This window comes from Platalea leucorodia, assembly GCF_965183815.1.
Source record: "Platalea leucorodia genome assembly, chromosome: Z".
NCBI lineage: Eukaryota > Metazoa > Chordata > Aves > Pelecaniformes > Threskiornithidae > Platalea > Platalea leucorodia.
Window position 1 is genome coordinate 76,729,426 of NC_138858.1, and position 24,257 is coordinate 76,753,682.

The following is a 24,257-nucleotide window of genomic DNA, read 5'->3' on the forward strand; positions in this document are numbered from 1 at the left end:
TTCAGTAAAGCCTTTGGATGTTACAGGTTGCTACTTTAGCACATGTTTAGTAGATACTGATAGCGAAAAAGGGCCTTATGCACACATGACTTACTACCCAGGGATTCCTGTTTTATGGGAGAGTTCCTGCATTGCAGAAGGTTAGGTCTTTGCAGAGTGGCTAAGGGATGGAGACTAGGTCAGTCCTGTCTAGTGGGCAACGCAAAGGTGTTGTTCAGAAATGTTTTAATGGAGGTTCTTCACAGAAGGAAGCTTTGTTAGACTGAGGACTAAGGCTGTGTATCTGGTTGTGGTGCTGCGACGTAATCTTTTTTATCTGTCATCTTTTTTACCATTGCTTTTGTGTAGTAAAGTTCACTCTGTTGACAGGCACAGGTCTTAGTACTTAAAACAAATTCCTTCAGTTCAAATCTGAGGTGACCCTTTTGCTTGCAGCTGACATTGCTTTAGCAAGAGTCAGATCTGTCCTTAAGGACTTCCTTTATGTCTTGCAAAAAAATGAGAGGGGAGATGGACAAGGGAAAATGGGGGAAATGAAGTCAGAAGCGGTCAGTTCTTCAAATGTTTCTTGAGCAAACAACAGTTAATAGTGAGCATAGTGATCTAGTTGTTCTCTCAGTGGTCTTGCTTTCCATAAACAAGACCCTATTTTGCTCTACATATTTAGATAATTTTAAAAGAATTCAGGAGATCCTCTCACTTTCCATAAGAGTTTTGCATGAGGAATGGAGCATGGGATTTAAGGCATTTTTCACAGTAAATCATGAGTATCAGTAGTGATTCCAGGAATTAAGTAGAAACTATAACATCGAGATTACAACAGTTTACTGAACTCTACACAGGGATAGCTGGGCTAGTTTCACAATATGTAAAAAAATAATTGGCAAAACCACCACTTTTTATTGTCTGATTACTGGCCTGAGCCATTGCATGTGCTTCAGCTCTCCTAAGTTAACGAAAAACTGTCTGACTCTCACCCTGGGCTGCTAAGTAAATAAACATGGAAATAGTGACATATGTTCTCCATCTGCACAGTCATGTGCTATATCTTCAGTGCTCAGAAATGTTACTTAATAGGAGTATAATCACTGTTGTTGAAAAGTATATTTAATGATAAAAATAAGGGATGTGGAAAAGAGGCCAAGTTTGGCACCTAATGCAGTAGTGACAGTTTATTGAGGGTCTGGCAGAAATGGCTTCACTTTCCTGTTTATAATAGCTTTTACTTGCTGCATTCCCCATCTGTGATTCAGCAACTGGAACTACTCTGATCTGCAGAGAAAGGAGGCAGAAATAGGTGTCTTTTTTTTTTTTTTTTTCTTCACAATCATATGCACCAACAGCTGCTGGGAGTGGGTGTTGGAGGCAACAGCAGAAAGGGAGCATTTCACATTAGACTAGTAAAATAACTCAGGACCATACAGCGTTCTGTTAATATTTTGCCAGAGAGCAAATTCACCATTTTTGCCTGAATGAGAAGGAGAAAATCTGAGGATGTGGAGTCTCTGACTCCTCCTGGATTCCTCATGCAACTTGCTGCTCTCAGGAAAGCCAGTCTGCTTATTCAGTTTGACCAGAGAGTCATTTTTAGTTACGCTCTTAAGTCCCAAGAATGATTGAACACAAAACTCTGTTCAAGTTGCTGAGTAGGTGACCACTATGGAAATGGATCTTGAACCACCAGGCATGTTCTTCACTTGAGAAACCTATCAATGCTGTGAAGCCTGGGGTGCAGGTTTTGTCAACTTCTAAACAACAATCCCTTATTTTGGTTAAAATTACTTTTGAGGAATCCCAGGAGAAGGTGATCTGTTGAGTTAGCCATGTAACATGAGACTCTTGCTCCCTGCTTCTGGAAGAAAGTGTAGGCTGTGCTGAGCAAGTGCTGGCTGAGTTGTGGTGATTTCAGTGTGTCCCAAGAGACGCAGGCAGTGGAGATTCTCACTTCTGACCAGCATCCTCTGGGTGTAGCACATCAGGATTTGTTAAGGAACCGATTTTTTTTCCCCAGCCCCAGTTCAGATTTCTCTCTTTTCAAGTAGTCCCTTTTTCCAGCTGTGAATAAAGGAGAACTATTTCTTGCTTGCAGTGTGTGCCTCTAGCTTATGCAGAAGTTAACCAAGCAGCATATAGTGCAGCCCAGATGGAGCCTTTTCACTCTTCTGATGTATCTAACTGCTATCACTTGGGACTTGGTCTAGGGATAATTTTGTCCCTTTGGGCAGTTGGTAGCTGCTTATTAGTCCATCCTGTTAGGGAGGTGATGGATTGGTGGATTTGTTGGTGCAGTGAGGAATAATGAAAAAGTAAGAAAAAGTATGGAGTGACTTTGCTCCCTGCATCTGATTTGAATCCTGCGCTGCAAATGTGTCCTTTTCTTGGCCTTCCCTTTTCCTTCTTGACCCAGAACGCTTTCTGTCAGCTGAAAGGAAGAGTAGAGTTATTTGATATATGGTATGATGGTTGGACCAGGCCTAGAGAAAACTGGGCTTCCAGTGTCTTCAAATGAGGCAGATACTAGATCTCTGAAGCGCAGGTATTTGCTCATCTGCGTGAAGCACAAACTAAACAAAATGTTGGGGTTCTTTTTAATGGAATTTGCTTTACTTCAGCCTGTCTGTATTTTTTACAGTTCTGTAAAAGCAAAAATATAACTTCACAGCAGGTATATTAAAATGGCAAATAAGTGCACGTAGGACATCATGGTGATATTCCTTTTCAGTGTTTATGTAAATAGCAGGAAGCTATCTAGAGATCCAGGACACCTAGAACAGTACTATTTAAGAGTAGCATGTGCTGTCACATCAGCAGTGATCAAGGTTTACTGAGGAATGTGTGTCTGTGATTATGGTGAAGACCATGTCCAGAGAAGCCTACTATATAGTAGTTCTGTTCTGAGCAAAGCATTTTCAGAATTGGTTTTATTTCTCCATTTAAGGAAAGGTCTGATTGTGTGCGAAGTTTTGGACAGAAAATAATTCACTTGCGCATAAATAAACTCATAAATAATCTCTATTTGCATGGCAAACTTTACACAATCAACTAACCAGAAAGACTTTTTTGTAGTTTCAAAATTTATTGTACACTTTTAGCATGATACATTTTAGAAATATGCAGGGACATGAGGACATAAATCAGTATCCAAGCTCTAAAATCAAAAGTGCTGGCATGAGCTGGTATCCGTAGCTAATAGGCATGTTTATGTTTGCTTTGGTTATGCCCTCCAAATGTATCACCAGGGCTAGATTTGATGTCTATGCAAACAGCAAACCTGTAAACCCTGTCTAAAATGCCACTGAGATTTAAACCAAAAGAGCTTCCTTTCAATACATGAATGCCATTTCTGTGTATACAAATTGCACAATTCTCTGTATATATTGCACAGTTATCTGTATATATTTTGGGAACTTGTAGCTTGAATGAAGTACGGGTAGGCTTCTTTTTAAGTTACAATACCGTACATGGAATCAGGGTTTTCTTTTTTTATCCCTGAGTAAGCCACATGCTTTGAGACAAAGAGAGAAGTTACCCTCTATAGAAATGTATACAGTAGTCTTTATTTTTATGATTGTAAAACATTTAAAATACTTTTAAAAGCTCTGTGTCCTTGCAGTGTACATGTGTGGTTCAAGTATGAACCTGTTTAAGACACTCACCATGTTTTTAACATATAATAGTTGGTCTACTTTTTAAAAAAGTTTTAAAACTGAGCATAAATGGATTTTCTGTTTATTCTCAGTGCTGCTACTATTACCGAGGAGGATATTTTGCAGTCAGAATCATTGCTTTGCAGTAATCCTATCTAAATGTGCTAGCCCCAAGCCTACACAGGGATGCTCGGCACAGTTGTGGCTCACGGCCACACCTCCCTGTGGAAGAAGGTCCTGGTAGGCATCCTAACTTTTACAAGCTGTGGTAGCTCTTGGGCTTATATTCTTCAGCAGGCAGATAGTTCCCCACACTCTGTATGCTTGGGGTACTGAGACGGGATGTTCACCCAAGGGACTGCAGCTCCTTCCAGGCAACTTTCCAGTTCTTCTGCCCCATGGGAGAGGATCCAAGATTCTCATTTTTATCGTGAACAAGTTATTTCTGCTGAAAGTTTGTTATGACTGTTAGAAGTGCTTAAAGGTCTAGAGCTAGATCATCTCAAAGTGTCATTCCAAATGCTGCAGCCTACTTCGTAGTGGAATATTGCAGTTTCAATATCTCTAAACTCAATAAAAAGGTTTGAGTGAACCCCTCGCTATGTATCATGTATAGAAGTAGCTAAACTTCTGACTTGGTTCAGCCTGCTCTCCCCAGTGAGAGGAAATTTTTAAATCTAATAAAGAGATGGAGCAAAATGCATCAAATAGGAACAGAGAAGACATCTAGCTTGTTAAATTGCTAATCGTGTTGCCGTGAGAAGGATGCTTAAGGAATACTGACAAATAACAGATAGATGAGCAGGTTCAATGCTGTCTGAAATTAATGCAGAGCACATGCTGGGGATAACAGGAGATATTAAGGAGCTGGAGAACGTGCTGAGACTTAGCAGAAATGCTTCCCTGATCCCTACACTTAAAGGCAAGCTCAAGGTTTTCTTTTGCAGTCTTTGTACAAGTCATACATGTCAAATGTTTAACTAAAGCCACTTCCTTGCATATTTCTTGTAATCCTAGGATGCTCCTGGCTCATGGGTTTTCTATGACACCATACATGTTAAAAACTGCAGAAAGGTGGATTACGGTATCTGCCAAAGGTTTAGATTTTTTTCTCCTGAGCTTTCCAAAGGCATTTCATGGGCACAAAGTGCCCGTTCTGACAAACCTACCACATAGGAGATTGAAAAAAAACCCCACCTTCCCAGATAACTTAAATGTGGCAACAAAAGCTGTAACTTCTGGAGGCAGTCTCTACAGTAGAGACCCAGGCTGTGGAAAGTCTTTGAGAAGCAGGCTTAAAGATCTTCGTGTGCAGGTCCAGTGAGGTACATTTCAGAGGCCAGGGTAGTCTGTTTTTCTGCTGGCCCAAGCCGAGCATATTTTGGCTTGTAAACACCAGGAGAGGAATGCACAACCATGGTTCATTTTTTGATTTAGTACAATAGACTTGAAAATTACAGAATCCTGGGGCACACTGGTGCGCTACATTTGCAAAATACAATAGTTACAACAAGAGCCAAGAGATACCACTGTGCAATATTTGGAGAGGGCAGGGGACTGGAGAGTTTCATGCAATCGTGGCTTCCATCAGTATGCCTCCCATGTTATTCATGTTCTTCCCTTGCAGAGGCCACTCACAAATGAACTGTGCAGCAGCAGCAGAATGGTTTTTGGAGGCAGGAGGGAGGGCTGGGCAGCACTGCATGCTAGTACTGCAATACATCCCAACTCTTCAGCTGCTGCAGCAGCAAGTGGGAAAGCATCAGAAAGTCTCTGGCTGCTTTGTGTGGAACAGGGATTTCCATTTCCTCTATGACACCGTGCATTATCCTTGTAGAGCACATTTTATTTGGCAGGCCATTGTCACAGGGACTACATAACAGTCCCTTGTTCCTAGTGCTTCTTCTGACAGAGGGTGCCCCTGGCCCTTAGGCAAATCTGGTCATGTAGTACCTTGTCACAATGAGAGATGCAGATATCAGGGTAGAAAGATGTAGCACATGATAATGTGCTGTAACTTCTTTGTACTTCCTTCCTCATGAAAGTTTTTACTTCTATTTAGTAAAATATCTAAGCTCTATAGCCAGGCCCTGTTGTGGTTTAACCTGGCAGGCAGCTTAACACCACACAGCCGTTTGCTCACTCCCCTGCTGTGGGATGGGGGAGAGAATTGAAAAAAAAAGGTAAAACTTGTGGGTTTAGATAAAAACAATTCAATAGGACAGAAAAGAAAGGGAAAATAATGATAAAAGAATATACAAAACAAGTGATGCACAATGCAATTGCTCACCACCCATTGACCGATGCCCAGCCAGTTCCTGAGCAGCAGATCCCCGGCCAGCTTTCCCCCAATTTATATGCTGAGCATGATGTTGTATGGTGTGGGATATCCCTTTGGTCAGTCGGGGTCAGCTGTCCCAGCTGTGTCCCCTCCCAACTTCTTGTGCACCCCCAGCCTGCTCACTGGTGGGGTGGGGTGGGAAGCAGAAAAGTCCTTGGCTCTGTGTAAGCCCTGCTCAGCAATAACTAAAACATCAGTGTGTTATCAATACCAGCTACTAGAAAGAAACCAAAACCAGGACAGGCCCATTAATGGTGGCAAATTTAAAATGTGACTGATGACAAATACAGCTACCATAACACTTTTTTCACACACATGAAGGTCAGGGTGACATATTTTCTAATTTTCGTATTTTTTTTGCTGTTGCCAAGGCACAAGAATCTTAGATGAAGTAAAGCAGTGGGAGAGAGAGCCCACATGTTCAGGCTGTAGTTTGCCTCCAAGGGCATAAATGTGAGTTAATTGGAGGTTTTGATTGTCCTGATGTTGTGGACTGTAATTCAAAGTAGTTCTAGGTACACACTGGATCTTCCACATAACTTCCAACGAATGAATAAAAGTACAAGACCACATACGCCAGGTCAAAGATCCACATAACCAAAAATCTCCTGTCCATGTATGTTCAGTAACAAAAACTGAGGACACAGGGAAAGAACTGAATACAAACATCCAGTGATCATTGTTTAGAGATTCTGCAACCTATGGATTATATCATTTTTAGTAGGCACCAGCAGACCAAAATAAGAATAGGTATTCATGGTATACTCTGATTCTGGGACAGATTCACCACTTCACTATGTTGAACACATATCCATGTAATCAGTGTCATAAAAGTAATTACAGTAGCATAAAACCAGTTTGATTAAATGGAAAACTAGGCTTTCTTTCCTCATTTAAGAAGTTTGGGGATTGAGTTATAAAGACTATTTATGTATTTGTGATTTGCACCAAGGTGTCATTTCATTTAGGCTTTACACGTATGGGGAAAAAATGAGAATTAGAGACTACAATCATCACAGTAGCAGTGTACGAATAGAGCTCAGGTTGATGCAGGAGAGAGCAGGATATTGCCTAGCTGATTCCTGCCGTATCCCGCAAAAGATAAACCCTTAATCGGATCCTTCATTACCATTTCAAGTGTGGAAAAAACAGCTCATGCCAGGGATTACTTAGTAAATGTAGTCAGTGGGAGAAATTATGCATTGAAGAAAATACAAAATCCCTCAAATTAATCTTTGAAATACATGGAGTTTGACTCTCCTCTCTCTTACACTGGGATAAATGAAGAATAATTGCATTTCAGTGACTTAGATACACTAGTGTATTTGGAGAGGAAATTGAGCTTGCCTGCTCTCCCAGGATTTTAAAAGATTTACATTTTTAAGGCAGAATTGTTTATCCTTAAAATTTGTACTCATATGTTCAGAGGAAGAATTGTGGCCCTGTGTCGCAGAGTAGAAGCCGTTGACACATGATCTCTACAGGTTTAAATCCAGGCCAAAGTCTTTATGCCATCGTGTGTGTTCAATACTGGTGGGCTTAACTTTGCTAGTGGCTTTAGTATTTGCGGTTTAAAAAAAGCCAAACTGGATAATACCTGTTAAGTGTTTGGTGAATCTCTGAAATATACCTTATTTTATATTGTCACTTTTACAATGTTAAATTATTCTTGCTTGAAGGTTAAAAATCAGTCATTATTGTAGGCAGACAGAGCTGAAGAATTCCTACTGAATTTGAGAGTCTGTCCTCTGATTTTTTTGGTGGACTTCCCTAACTCTCCATGTCCATTGTTCAGCTTCAGGCAATGTCTTGACATATAGTTATGTTGTCAATACATATGCATTGACTGAAATGTTTTTATGCCTACCCTGTGGGTCTTTGTTTCTAGCAAACCTGTGTCATATTTCTTTTCTAGTGATTTCTTCTCTATGTGCAAGTTAGGGTTTTTTGGATCGACAAAGGAGTAAGACAGTGTGTTCCACTGGTGGCCTAAGAAGTCATCAAGCCCTGTAGTGTTCAAAAACAGAAGAGACATGCTGGATTTTCTTATATTTTTCCAGTTAGTTGTATACCCTTGGAGAGCATAACTGAGGAGAAAAATGCAGGTGGTGTGCTGAAGTAAGCATGTATTATTTCATTCCCATTTCTGATCAGAAGGTTATTGCACTGTCATTACAGCAGACAATAGAATCTGAATCTGAATCATTGGTGAATATCTATGATTTTATGAAAGCAGGTTGTTGTTGATGACAACTTCAATGTGAGCCATCCTTGTGTGCTTGGGGAGTTTGGGGCCTGTGCTTGTTTGAGCTAGCAGACTAATCCCTGCTTCCAGATACCCTTTCATTCCTGTAACAAAGAGGTAATCCTCTGGTGTAACTCGGTAGTCACTATTCTGGTCTCAAGAGGAGAATTACATTAAACAAAAAGCATTTCCTTGCTCCTCCCCTTGCTTCTGGGCAAAGAACAACATGGTTCACATATAGGCAGTAGTTAAATGTTTTGTTGAGATCATACATGCAGATGTGCACATCAGTGTCCTCTTTGTTTAAAGGCTGATACTGTTAAAATTGTTTCCCCGTTTTAAAATTCTTGTCTTTTTTGTCATTCTTGACAGTGCGAGATTAATGCTTATTTACACTGGGGTTCATTCACATACTGTTTTGAGCCTTCTTATACTGTCACATTATTGGCAAGGGGAAGCAAGCCTTGAAAAAAAATTTAAGCTGTTTTTACAGATTGGCACTGGAGAAGATGATCTCTCCCTGCAGTCAGTTTTTGCGGGTATAGAGGGCATGTCAGTGAGTGCAGACTAGTGACTAGAATGCAATGAAAATTTGGCACTGCTTGATTCTCAGAAGACACCCTAGAGAGACACCTGTATGATCAGTCATGGATGGGGCCACGTGTGCTCTTCAGATATGTTTGCCCCTCGAGTTCTCTCTTGCCTCTGAATGCATTGCTGTGTGTAGGCTTGGGCCATGCTGTAGTGCTGTCCAGAGCAGGAGGGGATGGGTCTGAAGTCTAGCTGCGTCAGGTATGGACAAGTCCAGTCCACAGCAGATGGCCAAAGCTCTGCTCTTCCACAGCTGATTTTGGATGGTTTTAACCTAAGCTATGGCCAGGCTAATCTCTATGGCTGCGTTGGAAACGCACAGAGGTCAGCATGCTTATGCTCCATTCTTAAACCATCTCTGGTTTAGACTGTGGTCTCACACACTTTGAAATAGCTCTGTAAGCAAGTGTTGTCTTGTGGAAATTTTTAATGTAGCTTATGTGGAGTTTTGTAGCTGAATACATCTAGGGGAGCTATAGGGTCAATGAGCAGTTCAGGGACTCAGGCTTGGAGAAAATTCTACATAAAAAGGCAAGATAGGATGTAGTTCGACTTTTTAGGAAGTGAGTGGGAAGCATTTGAAGCATACAAAAAGAATCGGGACATTTGGGGAAACTTGTCTTTCCCAGTACAGACATTAATAACCACTTTAACAGTATTGTTTACCTCCTGCTGCTTCACTGGAAAGAGCAAATTTTAAGTGTAATTTCAGAATGAACCATTTTTTTCAAAGCCAGACTGATTCAAAGCCCTAAGCAAATTACTGGGTTTATTGTTAAAAATGCCCATGTCATAGAATGAGTGATTATTTTTATCCCATAGTTCTCAAAACAGAAACAGAAAAGAGCTGCTGCTTCTTCATTTAAGGTGAGGTTGCAAGAGAGAGAGAAGTTAGGTTGGGGTTTTGTTGTTTGTTTTTTTTTTTAGTGAAACACTTCTTTTAGATGTCATTTTATATGCCACACATAGAACAGAAGAGACTAATTTACTCTCACTGGCACATGGAGGGCAGCTTTGTCATACAGCAGGTCTCCTGTCATGCTTCACTTGCACTCTTTCCTGTGTCTTTTTGGATGCACTTCATCACTTTGTGCTGGATACCGATTAGTTTTAACAAGGATGCACGGAGACTTCCACAAAGTGCCAGAGGGAATTATTTCAGAGATTTCATAGTAATACCTCTGATGTTTAGCCAGTTTGGAGGTGATCATCTGAAGCATAAGAGAATATTTCAGAGTGACCTAATGTCCAAGGAGGGGATTTCTGCACAGAAGAGAGTAACAGAACACAGAAGCAGTAACAGTCATAGAATCATAGAATCGTTAAGGTTGGAAAGGACCTCTGAGATCATCGAGTCCAACCTGTTAACCCAACTGCCTGGTCCACCTCTAAACCGTGTCCCTGAGCACCACATCCACACGTTTTTTGAATACTTCCAGGGACTGTGATGGCACCACTTCCCTGGGCAGTCTGTTCCAATGCCTAACCACCCTCTCCGTGAAGAAATTTTTCCTAATATCCAACCTAAACCTCCCCTGGCACAACTTGAGCCCATTTCCTTTTGTCCTATTACTTGTTACTTGGGAGAAGAGAAATGTCTTGGATGAAAAGTCCAAGAGAAATGTCTTGGATAGGAAGAGCAGGTGAACTATAGGAAAGGGATTTTTTTGCAAATGCTTTTCCGAAAGTCCCAAACCAAAAATGAAAAATTCCCAGCTCTAATTCCGATTGGATTTTTCTGCCCTTTTTCCTTCCTGAAATGCTTTGATTTGTACTTATATCCTTTACTGCTTAGGCATTTTCACTGTCTTTTCAAAAGTGTGTTTAAAACACAGATTTATGAAGCCAATTTAAAGCACCCAAAATCACCTCTTAACTGCTAGCCACTTCGTTGCTTTCTTCAAAATAAAACTGCAAATTTTTCTGAAAAAGAAACAAAAATATTATCTCTGGAAGCTATTCAAAAGACCGTGCTCCTTCTGGAAAGAAGTGCTAACTGTTCATATGGGTTGATTTTTTAAGGTATAATCCATAAAATTTGGCTTGTGAAAGTCAATTCTCCCATGACAGGTGAAGAAAAAGGAGAAAGCAGGAAGTTGTTTTCATTAATGAAGACAAGAGTCAGAGTATCTTAGCACCTAACTCACAGAACAAACAGAGCTGGTCCAATATCTACCAAAGATTGATGCTGCCAGAATTTCTGAAATCCCGGAGATATGCCTGAATAGGAGAGATTTGCTCCAGAAGCAGAGCACACCTGACTATGTAAGCAGGAAGGCACTTGAGGGTGTTCATGGTTGTACAGTTCTTTGTACCATCCAGAGGTACATCAGATGGTACAAAGTGACTGTACTGAGGGGAGAAAATGAGAGGCTGACTTGCAGCCTGCAAGAGAAAGTGTGGCCATTAGGAAGATTTGTAAACAGTGAAATTAATGGAATGTGAGCTTTTTTGTTACATATTATGTAACCTTCTCAGCATACTTCCTGAACTTTACGTCAGGAGGTATCTTTTTCAGCACAAGTGTCTTTGAGTTCTGTTTCAAGTGGTAATCTGATCAATCAATATTTCACTTTATCAAGACCTGTTGATTAGTCACTCCCCTGTTTCTCATATCATCCTGTGAAATAAATAAAGATAATTATGGTAGTTTCCTGTAGGACAGAATTCAAGGCACAGAAAGATAAGACTCAGACTTATCCAACCAATCTGAAGTTCTCAGGTGAGAGATGCCTTTTCCCTATGCATCTTTCTTGCCTCTAAAGACACCTCCTGAATCCCTTTAAGGCTTGTGCATGTAGATGCCCAGAGTTAAAAATATTAAATGGGAAATAAATATGTGCAAAAGCTTCAGGAAAGATTAATTGCTTCATTGTTTGTGGTTCATACATTTTAGCAAGTATAGTGTGTAGATCATATATATTCATAATGTATAAATCAAGGGCAGGGTTTTTTGCTAGCTTGTGTTAGCTTGTTACTATGAATTTGTATGCATTAAATGCTGATGTAGTTTTGAATGGCAAGGATTTTGTCTGAATGGATTTTTTACACCTCTAAATCAAGAATGTCTTCATGAGGTCAGCGCAGGTTTCATCAGTGAAAATCTGGTGTGTCTTCTGGGACTGGGCTTCTTTTCAAGAATATGAATCATGGACTTTGATACTAAGTCCCCAGGCAGTCATTGGAGAGACTTCCACCGAGTTTGGTGGGCTTCAGTTCACCCCTGTAAGAACTCTACAGTACTTTAAGTGGAGAATGCTTCTTCCCTAAGTGACACTGGATGTATGAGGTAGAAAAAAATAATGTAAAAAAGTAAAACCACACACCTGAAAAATTATGCTAGCTGTGAAAGGTGGGTATCTTGAACTCATTTCTGTCATGTTTTCTTTTGCTCAACAGCTTGTCCGCCGGGAACATATAAGCCTGAAGGTTCACCAGGTGGAATCAGCACTTGCATCTCATGTCCCGATGAGAATCATACCTCTCCACCAGGAAGTACCTCCATTGAGGACTGTACATGCCGGGAGGGATATCATGCTGTAGGACAAACCTGTGAAGGTAGGTGTTTCCACCCAGGAACAGAATACCCCTGGAATGCACAGTGCAGTGCTGGGACAATTTTATTTGTGTTTGTACTGTGAAGGACCTGTCAAATTGCATGCAAGATTTTCTGTGTCATTCCAAAACAATGAAAGTACCAAGATGCAGGTCAAGTTGGAAATGAAAAAAATTGTTTTCCTTCAGTAGCCTATTGCACTCCAGCTAGCATCATAACTCTGTTGTGATTGTTTAATTATTTAGTTGTTCACTGCCCTGAACTGAAGGCCCCTGAAAATGGTTACTTTGTCCAGAATGTCTGCAACAATTACTTTAATGCTGCCTGCGGGATCCGATGCAAAGCAGGATTTGATCTCGTGGGAAGCAGCATCCGGCTTTGTCAGCCAAATGGCCAATGGTCTGGATCAGAGGCTACTTGCAGAGGTATGGATGTCGTGTGTTTGAAAAGTCTTTTTCTGTTGGATTAGTGTGTTCTTAACTGGTTTTCTCTGCTCACTACATAGTTGGGCATGCAGATCTGATCCGGTTAGCTCTTGGGTGAAAAAATGTTCCAAAGGTAAATTCCCACTGCAATTACTGTGTTTCCCTGCTTCCTGAAATGGAAGGAGGACATCTACAATAGAAAACACAGAGCAATGTTTACTAGACAGACAGTGTTTTGCAAGTGAATCTACACTCTCCTCCCTTAAACTTCTCTCCACCTAATTTCTATGAATTTTGTATCTACATTATGGAAATCCAGCAAACCTATGAAGCAGTCAAATATATAACAGAGGCTAGCCACATGGGTGTTTTAGAATATCCACCAGATTCCCAGCATAGACAAGCATTGGCGTTAGGAGACATTAACCACGGAAGAATCCCATTTTGCTTTCTTACAGTTCCTTCTAATGAAAAATAAGAAAGCTTGGGCCTTGAACATAGTTTCAGAAGAATTTTGAGTGGAGTTTCACTAGGGAACAACTGGCAGTATCCTAGAAGTTCATTGTAAGAGAATGTCAGCTGGAAGAGAAATAAACAGAAAGTGTGAATGGGAGGAGACATGGGAAAGAGCATCCTGAAAAACATTATTTCTGGAGCTCTTACAAGTACATAGGAACACAGTTTTACTTTGTTATCACTTGTCTCTGCCTAAGGTTGGGTTCTTGATGATTTAGAAGGGGAGCTGCATCTCCGTGTAGTCCTGTCTTCCAAGGAGGGCCTGAAAAAACAGGTAGCAGCCCTTATCTCCTCAACAGCCACAGGTTGTGGTTCAACATGTTTAACTTGAGTTGGATGCACTTGACATTAGTATGCTGCACTGGAAGTTAGTAAATAAGAAGTCATCAGCTCCTTCTGTAGCTCTTGCCCTGGCCTTGAGTTCAGGGAAAGAGGCAGAATAGATCCTTGGAGGAATTAGCACTTTATTCCACTAGAGCAAACACTGCAGCCCTTAAAGAAACAGCAAGTCATGGTTTTGAAAGGAGGCATCTGAGCTAGAGATCAGTTCCTCAGGACATGCTTATATAGCAGTTCACTTGTGCTTACATTGCAGGACTCTTCTTCAGATAATCCTGGAAAACTTAGCCTTCCTTCACAACTTCCAGTGACTGAAGGCAGGAAGGAGAAGCTTTCAATAGAAAATAAATTGCTGGCCAGTACCATGAGGGTATCTTGAGAAGCTAGACTTAGAGCTGTTGACTTTCTAACGGCCAAAACATAGACTGAAGAAGTATGCTACTTCAGGTAGACTGGGATACTGGGAAAGAGCACCTGCCTGTCAAAGCTTCTGTCACACAGTAGCCTCCAGTGCAGAAAATCTGGGGAAAGCTGCAGTCAGCCACAAAGAAAGGATCCTTCATCCTCACTGTCTGTAGAGAAGTGGGAGATTCTAGTACTTGGAAAACTTTCTGGAGCATTTAAAAATATTCACCCATTGAGTGTTAGTGCATGATTTTCCTTTGACAAGGAATTTGTTTGGAAGGTGGAGGAAGAGAAAAGTCTGCCTTGAGATATCGCCTTGATGTTAATATCCTTTGAAGCATTGAAAGGATATATTTTTGCTTTTCTTGTGCCATTCTCCATCATACTGAAGACTTCCAATTAAAAAAAAAAAATTAAAAAATCCTACCTTTACATATGCTGGATCTGCTAGTCTTGATTCACTCAGACTATGAAAGGAAGCAAGATCAAAGGCACAGTTTGTAGCTGTCTTGTTAATCCCAGGAGTATTTTATCACATAAATTAGGAAGGGAGAGTGAAGGAAAATCCCTTTGCATTGCTTTGGATTTTGACATTAAACACTCCTCAGTTGTTCTGCTAGCTAAAATCTGCTGTGCTATTGAAAAGTGATTAATGCAGTCATGTCATGCAATTAACAGTGACCCGTGAAAAAAACAACTACGAAGAATGTATTTAATCCAGAGAAATGTATTAGGATAAAACCCAGAGCAAGCAAAATATACTGCTGTTGTTGTTGTTTTCTCTGGCTTTATGGAAACATTTCTTGGTCATGGAAAATGCCTTATTGACAAGAGAATGGGTTTGTGTTTAATGCATGGAACCATAACCAGGATAACGCGGGCTTAGTTACAGGTTTCTGCCAGAGCCATGCTGAAACACTGAGTAAGCGTCAACATTGAAACACTGAGGAGGCAGGATTGCCCCCTCTATGCAGTCCTTCCACAAGAGGTGGCTAGACTTTCCAGGTTGTGGAAGGGAGTGCCTTCTCTGTAGGCACATTAACATTACTGAGAGCCTCCTCAATGCTCCTAATTCATTTGGGCTTCCTCAATAGTGCTGTTGAATTTGGTAGCATTTGTGTCCTTTTACCACAGATGGGGTATTAAAGACTTCCATAGAAACCTTAAAAGAGAAAGCCTGTTCTCTTCTGTATAAAGCATGTATGACTCAGCTGTAAAAATGTCTTTCTTACTCACTCTACTACAGTAAAGATACAGGATATTAGGAAGCTGCTCTGAAGCTCAGAGTGCCTCTCACAAGATGGAAGTTTCAAGCTCTTTTTTGTACTCTTAAATGCACTTCCTAGAGAATGCCTGTGTATATGCAAGCACAAGAGGAATAGTACTTTCAGAGAGTAAACATGAGACAGTGGTAATGCAAAGATATCGGGTGCATCTGAATGGCTTTTTTTCTTTCTTTCTTTCCTATCCAATACACATAGGTTTTGCTACACACTTTTCTTCCCACTCAGGTGCCACTATAGCTGTTTTCAAAAAAGACATTATTTAGCATGGGGTTTTTGTAGCTTTGAGGGGCATGTAGTTATTGGTATTTATACAGCTGGCTTTCATTTGAAGGAGCGCTCAGGGTATCTGCCCATTTATTAGTTTGAGGGTGTATAGAGATCTGTTCAGTCCATATGTCCACTTGTAGGCGTGTCCTGTCTCATCAGCGTGCAGAGTGAACAACTACTGGGAAAAGGAGAGAAAGTTGCCAAGTTCACTTACTTTTGAGTGCATTTGGAGAGGAGCTCATGGTTTGCCTCCTACCTGGTGGCAGCAAGGATGGATTAGTCAGTAAAATCAGCATCCCAAACCACAGTGGAGAAGTCGTCCAGTCGGCCATACCAGTGCTACTGCTTTTTTCTTCTTACTATCATTCAGCTGTTTTGGGATCAGTCTTAATTACAGTGTAGCTTTGTGTTAAATTGCCGCATCAGGATTCAGTAACAAAACTGTAAGACAACCTGAGGATCACCCTTAATGTCCCACTTCCCTTTCTGCACACGCATCCTGCACAGGACTGCGTTCTCCTTGGCATCACGCTGCTTGCAGTGTTTGTGAGACATGGCAGGAGAAAGACCACTGTGCTGAGCAGCAGCCAGGACTGTCTCCATGGGGAGCCCTACACCTGAAAGGGTGTCTTTCGTCTCGGCACCAGCCTAATTTGTTCCTTTTCATCTCTCGTGGTCCTGTTGTCTATCAATGCCTTGTATTCCTTCCTCTATCTCTCTCCCCCACCATGATGAATGTCTGCTGTTCTGATATGTGGAGGCTCACACGTGTCTGTGTCTACATCAATACACTCCAGAGTGCCTGAGAGTGTTCCTGAGCACTGGGACACTGTCATCTGCCCTGTTAATAAGCTCTTAGCCTCTTCCCTGACGTGCACTCAGCCCGTACCAGACTGCCAGTTGAAAATCCCCCAAAGAACTCTCAGGCATGGCTGGGGGATTAGAAACTTCCAAAGACACACACTTTTCCACAGGATTCCATTTGCCTGCAGCTGTCCGGTTTTGAAGGCTGATAGACATTACTAGCACAGGCCACACACTGTGTGCCAGATGCCTTCGATGGCTAGGAACATTTCTAAGCACAGTTAGTTTGCTAGCCTGGACTTATATCAGAACTTAGGTGAGCTTGGAAGTGTATGACCAATCTCATACATGCTATGTAAGACACTGTTTGAGGAAGAGGAGGGCATCAAGCCTTTGAAAAAATCATCCCTGTTCCAGCCCTGTTCCCTAAATTTGTACAAACTACTGTAACTAGCGTCCAAGCCAGTACCTGTCCCACCCCTGAAAACATGGGCAAACTAGTGTAATTCCACTGATTCTCAGTGCTGCAGAGTGAACTGGTGTTGTTTTCCCTTTGCAGTTCGAACATGTCCCAAACTTCGGGCTCCTGAAAATGGACACATTAATTGTTCAACAGCTGATATCGCCTATAAGACAGTATGTTTTGTCACCTGCAATGAGGGCTATGAAATAGAAGGAAACACCAAACTCACCTGCCAGGGAACATCACAGTGGGATTCAAAGGAGCCCAAGTGTGTGGGTAGGTATCTGATCATACCCTGTTTATGTCAGAGTGCAGCCTTTTCTGACATGCTGTCATGAGTGAGAAAGTATCCCTATTTTAATATCTGGTGAAGCTAAGACAGGAATGAGGATTTGTCTACAGATGTTTTATACAGGTCTTAGAAGTTGGGGAGGGGCAAAGGAATTTGTAAATGGAGAAAGTGGACAGATTATCATTGAAATCCAGCACAGACAGCTGATAACTAAAAGTCTGTTGCATCTGGTGAGTGTTAAGATACTGTCACACAATGCATTGTAGGAAGCATGCAAGTTTTATGTCTATACTACAGATGAAATGTGAACAACCAAGGGTTTGAGTCATCATCTTGAAGCTGAAGATGGCCTCCAGACAAGGACTAAGGCGTGTTAGCCAGGCACTGTGAGTGCCAAGCAGAGATGTGGCAGTTGTCACTTTTGCTGAACTCCCAGCAGGAAATAAGAGTTTAGGGAAGTTAGGGACCAAGCACCTTGAAGGCAGGATTCAGAGGTCACACCAGCTCTGCAGGGATAGGTAAGCATTTGTTCCAGAAACAAAAAATTGTAGATTTCAGAAGCACCCATTTAGGACAGGTATTAAATTAACTTAGAAACTGACAAGAGGGAGAAATACAGTTGAAACACTTCCAAGGGTAGACTGCAAAAAAAAAAAAAGCCCAAGCTTAAAGTCCAGCAATTCAGAAGGTGATCCAGTGCTGACTAAAGTCAGGATGAAGTACATGTCAACTGGGTCTAGTAAATGTGATGCCAGTAGGGTGACTTGGCTTGAACTTGAGGCTGTTTTACTGCAGGCTTAAAAATGTGGACTGTGCATGAGACAAGAATAAATTTCTAACTGTAGATATGTTCTCTAAAATGATGAAAATAATCCACAAGTATTAATTTATCAAGAGACTTTGGTAAGAGATCCTAATCTTTCTTCTGTTGAAGTCAGTGGAAAAACTTCAATTAACTTCAAAAGGAAGGGACCCTGAAATCCTGTTGGAAGATTATAATTGGAAGATTAACTGTATTCATCAGTTGAATTCATCCTTCCTAGCTTAGCATTTTGATTATTAAAATCCAGCTCTACTCTGTATCAGAAGATTTTTTTCACACCATGCAATACTGCCTCCATTCCTGGATTACGCATGGCAATAGCTTATTGGGTTGCTGAGTCTGAAAATCTAGTATAAAAGTTACCTGTGATTGTCATGGAGGGAAGAGTGTTAGCTGGAAAATGGCTCTGCTGCTTTTTGTTGTGACTGGTGTTTAGAACAAGCTTGCTAAGATTCTTGTTCAATATAGATGTGTGGAGTTTTATTCAGGGAAGGATGAAAATCAGAAGACCAGTATCATGTCCTCCTCAAAAACTACCCTTTGTACTCATTTTCTGAATGTTTATCATTATCATGGAGGTATTCTCCATTTATTTTTAGTCTGAACAGTTCCTAACTATTATTTATCATCTGCTACATAAAAGATACCAGAAATCCTGCAGTATTTAGGCATTTGTAATTGATGCTTTATTCATTTCCTACCCTTCTGTTAGAAAAATGAAGTGGAATTGGGTTTAGTCTCTTACCTTGAGACAGATTTCTTGGACCTCGGGGTACTCTCCTAGCTCTTTTTCTGTATGCTTTTCAGTTTGAGTTGCACGTCAGTGCAGAGTTTACCATATTTAAAAGTTAGCTCACTGAGCCTGTACTACAACCATCTGTAACCATAACTGACACTGTACCATATCATAGGCTGGATTGTTTACAGTCACTTCTGTGAGGTCTGTTATCATATACATCTTTTTCCAAGAGACTGGAAGTTAATTCAAGTTTGGCTATTACATATGTTTTAAATTTTTATATTTTTCATAAAAGATGCTGTTAGCAGTGAGTTACTTTTGAGCAGGTTACATATAGATGGCTTACAAACAAAATATCTACTGAAAAGGGAAGCTTTGTCATTTGTGCAGTTTGAAAAAAAAATTTCCACAAGCATGTTCTTGTGTTTCCTTCCCCGTTGGCAAAAGATTAATAGCCAACACGTTAAAATTAGTGAATTTTGCAAGATACTGTTCTCCTTGCTTTGTTCAAGGTTTAGTGAAGAAAGGTAAAAATACAGATGGCATCCAGGGTGTTGATGCCACCTAGTGTTGAAAGAGTTACAGCTCCACATTTCTGATTGCAGTTGGCCAATTCTTTCCCTGAAACATTGGGTTTGCAAAGGTGTTGAAGGAAAGAGGCATGATTTACTTGATAATCTTCTTTTGTTACAATATTGAGGTTCCTCTTGATGTTAAGAATTACAATACAGTGTTGTGGTTCATCACAGGCAGTTGCAGATGAAAGCAGATTCTTGTCTCTCCTTAGAAGTACTTTTCCTCTCTCTCTATTAATTCCCTATCCATATGACTAATAGCATGGATATCACTCTGCTCCTCATGAAGTCCAGACTTCCTGGGTCAGCTTGATCAAATTCTGGAATTCAGCACAGATAAAAAAGCTAAACAACACTATTCATTAGAGGGTTTTTTTCCTGGTAAAACCTGTCCCACTTAGAAGAGATTCCCTCAGGCTAGATATATCAAAGGTTATCCTGAATGTTTGTCAGATGTTTCAGGATTGTGCTCTACTAGGGTTTTGCTAGTATAGTTGGAAGTATCTCAACCAGGAGGTCTGTTACTGCTTCCTGAAGAGGTGCAGTTTTCTCTGGTTTTCATCCTTACACCTTTCACAGCCTTTCTTCTAATTATTCCTGAGTAGTATACATTTTAATGCTTTTAGCTTGTCTTTTCAAACATTGGTTTTTCCAATTTCTGATCTTTCTTCTGTTTGTCAGTTACCTTCCTGTGATGAGCAACCAAAAGTTAGGGTTTGAGGGTTTTTTTCTGATCGAGTTGTTTTACATTGCATAGCCAACAGCGTCTGCCTGAAGTGAACAAACATGTTAACATTTGTGATCTTTGCATCCTGTTGAAATGAAGTGCAGTTATTAATCGCTTGGACTTTAAACACCATTTCAGTATTGAGAGTTTAAAGGGCAGGAAATACTTAGAATGCTTAGACTCTTTAAATTTTGCTTCATGCAGAAGAACCAGTTTTCAGTTACTTGCTGCATATTTTGGGAGAGGAGAAGAAAGGGATATGAACCATTCTGAATGTGAATCACTTCTGTGTCATTAAACCATTGCTAAGAGATGAACAGAGCTTTCCCTTCTGTAGCTGGGTTGGGTTCTTCTTTGCGTGCCCTTTGTGTAAAAACCTGTCTGCTTTCTTCACTGAGTAGCTAAGGAGTTACAAGTCTTCTCATTGGCTATAAATAATGAAGCATTTTTCTTTTGTGTTTGTCTGTCATCTGTTGTAAGAAACACTACTGAAAGTCTGCGAACTGCATTCATGGGATACCCCTTTTTGCCCTGTTTGTAAATACCTCCACATTTGAAGTAAAAATAACATTCCTTGGCTCACATGGTAAAAACAACAGCTCAAAAATGGAACAAAGCGTTTGTGACAATTGAACCTGTTTACGCACATTGTGTATTTTGGAAGTTTACACTTTGATGCAAACTGTCTTCAGAATTTATAGTGAATTCTAGTAACAACATAGTTCAAAACTTTCATTTTAAGCCTTTAAGCAACCATCAGCCCTTCCTGACTTTACAGGGAAGGTCAGCTGCCGCTTACATTCACCCTGAGTCTTTGCATCTGGGTTTGAACTGTCAAGACCAAGCCCCATTTCATTCAGTTTGGAATGCAGTCGGCAAAATCACATGCCATGTCCCTAACCTACAGTGAGCTCGTGGCAAGGTGTCCTTCTTCTTCTCTCATTCTTATTTCAAGAGACAGTGTTAAAGCCGTAGAAGGCACAGATACAAGACTATTACCTCTCTCATGCTACGAAGGTCTGGTTTCCATAGAAGGCAAGGGAATGCAGCTACAAAGCAACCCCAAAAGGTGAAGCTGTAAAGAAAAAAAAAACAAAACAAAACAAAAAAAAACACACAAAAAAACCAAAAAAACCGGAGAGAAAGACATAGTGAAGCTGCATGAAAAATACCGTGTTTCTCTTCCAGCAAAAAGCATGAGCAAGATGATAGAAGAACTGATATCCTGAGTGCTTTTTACTTCAGTCAGCACTGGAGTACAAAGCTTCAGCTGGTCTTGCTGTTTTGATGCACTCATAGCTCATGCAAACTCTTAAAAAGTCTGTGTATTTTGTGTTCCCTCTGAGTTGCCATATGACTTTATTTGCAGATTTTTTTGAATGTATACTTCGTGTATGCCAGTTAAAAGACATGTGCTACTGGTCTCTTGTAGAAATGCGTTGTCCCATCCTCCAGATGCCAGCAGGTGTAACAGTTCTCCCTCCCAGATGTGGGCTGGAGCCTGCCACTTCTGGGACTGTGTGCCAGCTGAGCTGTCCCCAAGGATTCATCTTGTCTGGAGCCAGAGAAGAACTAAGGTGCATTTCATTTGGGAGATGGAGTGCAAACATCCAGGAGGCTCTGTGTAAAGGTAGAGACCAGCACAAAATTATTTCTGTGTACACACGTGTGCAGGATTGAAGGGAAGCACACAGCAAATAACCGAGTAAAAACAGGTTTGAACTGGGGAAAGCATGATTTAAACAGTCTGTAAAAAGTGTTGCCTGTACCATTATAACTTGGATGTCAGATTTACTTGTAGTTTGTAATAAAAATGTAGAGTTCAGAGGTTGCTTGAGTGCCATCTTGTAGTGCTCATCAACTGTCTCTCCTGGGATCCATCTCGTAAGTCTGGAAGCTGCCTGCTAAAAGGCCTGATGTGCAGGTAAATTTGAAATTTCAAAGTAGAAGTGAAAGCTCTTAGCTTAAAGACAGTCAAAGTGGACCCACACTCCTAGTAAAACAACAATGATAGTAATACTATTACTGGTTTAGCACAGGTTTATGTAAGCCCTGTAGTCGAAGCAAATCTGTAAATGCTATGTAAACCCTGGCTGATAGACGGACTATAGAGGGATGGTTCTTTTCAGTTGTCTTTGAACTGACTATGGCTGTTGACATTCCCTGAGCAGCAGTGCACAAGAGTTAAGGCCAAATCTGGCTGACACAAGTGCACAGAGTACAAAGATGGGCAGAAGATGGTTACGTGCATTTGAGTATGCTTCTGCCATGTTTGCCCACCTCTTCTAGAAACGTTAGGTTATTTATTCCCTTACACACATGCACACTGAGTTGGAATGCGTTTAGCTTTGGATTATAGGAGGATACAAGCAAAAGTGCAGTCTGTCTGGGAATATGCAATTCACCTCTTCATGAACTATTGTGCTTCTAGAACTAATGCTTCCACCCCAAACTGGGGCCCTCGCCAGCCACTGGGTGAAAGAACAGTACAGAAAACTGTTATGGCAGTCATCATGCCAGGTCACTGCAGAAACTGAGGTGGGAACTTTTTTCTCTGTAATGGCCAGGAAGATTTTATCCCTCTCTTTAAACATATTGTTTCCCACTCTGTGATGTACCACATTGTTTTTCTGAATCTTTCGTGTAAACCTGTGCCAAACCACAGTTTTTAATATTTGATGGGATCCCAGCGCAAGGCTACAAGCTGAAGTGTTTGGATCAAGATAAAGCAGCATGGCTTGGGTTCAAGCTTTTAGATATTACCAGTGCATAAAACCCTAAAATAAGAGGCACCAAGAAACTCCGAAGGTTATTCCTCTCTAGTAAAAATGAACAGTTGCTTTTCAATTGCTTTCATTCTTGTTATTGTCGCTCTCTATTTTGCTGCCAACAAATTTGGCCAGTTCAAAATAGCCATTTTCTTTCTGACTTATTTATTAGTCTTTTTACAGAATTTCACTTTTAAATGGAATTTGCCCCAGCCTGAAGGCTGTGGTCAGGGGAGTGTGAACCATAACTGGTAGTTATTTAAAAGAGTGCATTTCTAATAAAATTTTCATCAGAATGAGTTCAGAGGAAGGCAAAATCACTTGTATTTATTGCTTTGCACTCTTAATTACAGAGGTTTAATTGCCTGAGTTGTGTTTTTACTGGAACTATTTAGTAATGAAAATATAAGTGATATCAGTTCTGAGTTGTTTTAAAGCCTCCTGGGCATAGATGAGTTCAAAGCTGAATGCATCCTTGTCTCATCAGTCTAGAGAACATTTATCAAACAACACTACAGCAATAAAATAACCTGACCACAAATGTTTTGGAAGGCGCTGTGCCAGGGAAATGAAGAAATACTTTAAGTTTGTCAGAGAAACTCGAGGCTTAAATGTTAGTGGTGATGTTACCCATATTGTACCACCAGTCCTTTGAAACCATCCAGCATTGTCACATATGTCACAAGAAGACTCCATTTGTCCTACATAATACCTTGTAGCAGGAGTTTATTAAGGAATATTTCCAGCAACTGGTTTCTTTGGAGTTGGTTCCACATTGTGCTCTAGGGAATTTGAAAGTCACTACTGTCTTGTTCGTAGTACCTATATCATGTCACAGATGATACTTTTTTTTTTTTAAGACACTGATTATCAGAAACAAGTGGTTTCATCTGTATGTATCGGGGGGGGGGGAGGGCGGGCAGTGAAAGGATAGAGAAGCCATTCCTTCTTAATGAGTATATGTGTGTAATGAATGGATGAATAATAAGAGAAACAAATTCATTCTGTCTTATTTATTCCTTGTTTTATGGTTGTGTGTAGAAACCAGAGTCTCATTGTGCTCAGTGATGTACAAAAATAGAGCAAAAAATAGTCCCTTCCCCAGGCAAATTTACTGTTTATGTATGAGCCTGTAGGCAAGAATTAAAAAGGGGGAGAAAAAGGGGGAGAGACAGGAAGTTTGCATAAATATGTACATTTATATTCCAGGCAGCACAAAACCCAGTGGTTATAACAAGTTGCAGCTTACCATTATAGAGGTTTTATTTCTATAACCCCACATATAAAACTAGTTTGTCTTTTTCTGGATCAGATATTGAAGCTCCTCGGATCCACTGTCCAGACAATATTGAGACTGAGACTCTGGAACATCATAACTCTGCTAATATCAGCTGGCAGGTACCAACAGCTGAGGATAACTCTGGAGATGAGGCAAGTTAAAATCTGTA

The 24,257-nt window shown here is 40.6% G+C and overlaps 1 protein-coding gene across 1 annotated transcript in view; it reads left to right on the plus strand.

Moving 5' to 3' along the window:
• The window catches only part of SVEP1 (sushi, von Willebrand factor type A, EGF and pentraxin domain containing 1), a gene marked incomplete at its 5' end in the record, with an annotated part of 139,828 nt that overhangs the window by 33,681 nt on the left and 81,890 nt on the right, over nt 1–24,257 (plus strand). The window contains 5 exons of the mRNA XM_082335984.1: nt 12,224–12,382; nt 12,626–12,805; nt 16,982–17,161; nt 21,474–21,671; nt 24,122–24,240. Coding sequence (XP_082192110.1) covers nt 12,224–12,382; nt 12,626–12,805; nt 16,982–17,161; nt 21,474–21,671; nt 24,122–24,240 — 836 coding nt within the window. The remainder of the gene's footprint in view (nt 1–12,223; nt 12,383–12,625; nt 12,806–16,981; nt 17,162–21,473; nt 21,672–24,121; nt 24,241–24,257) is intronic.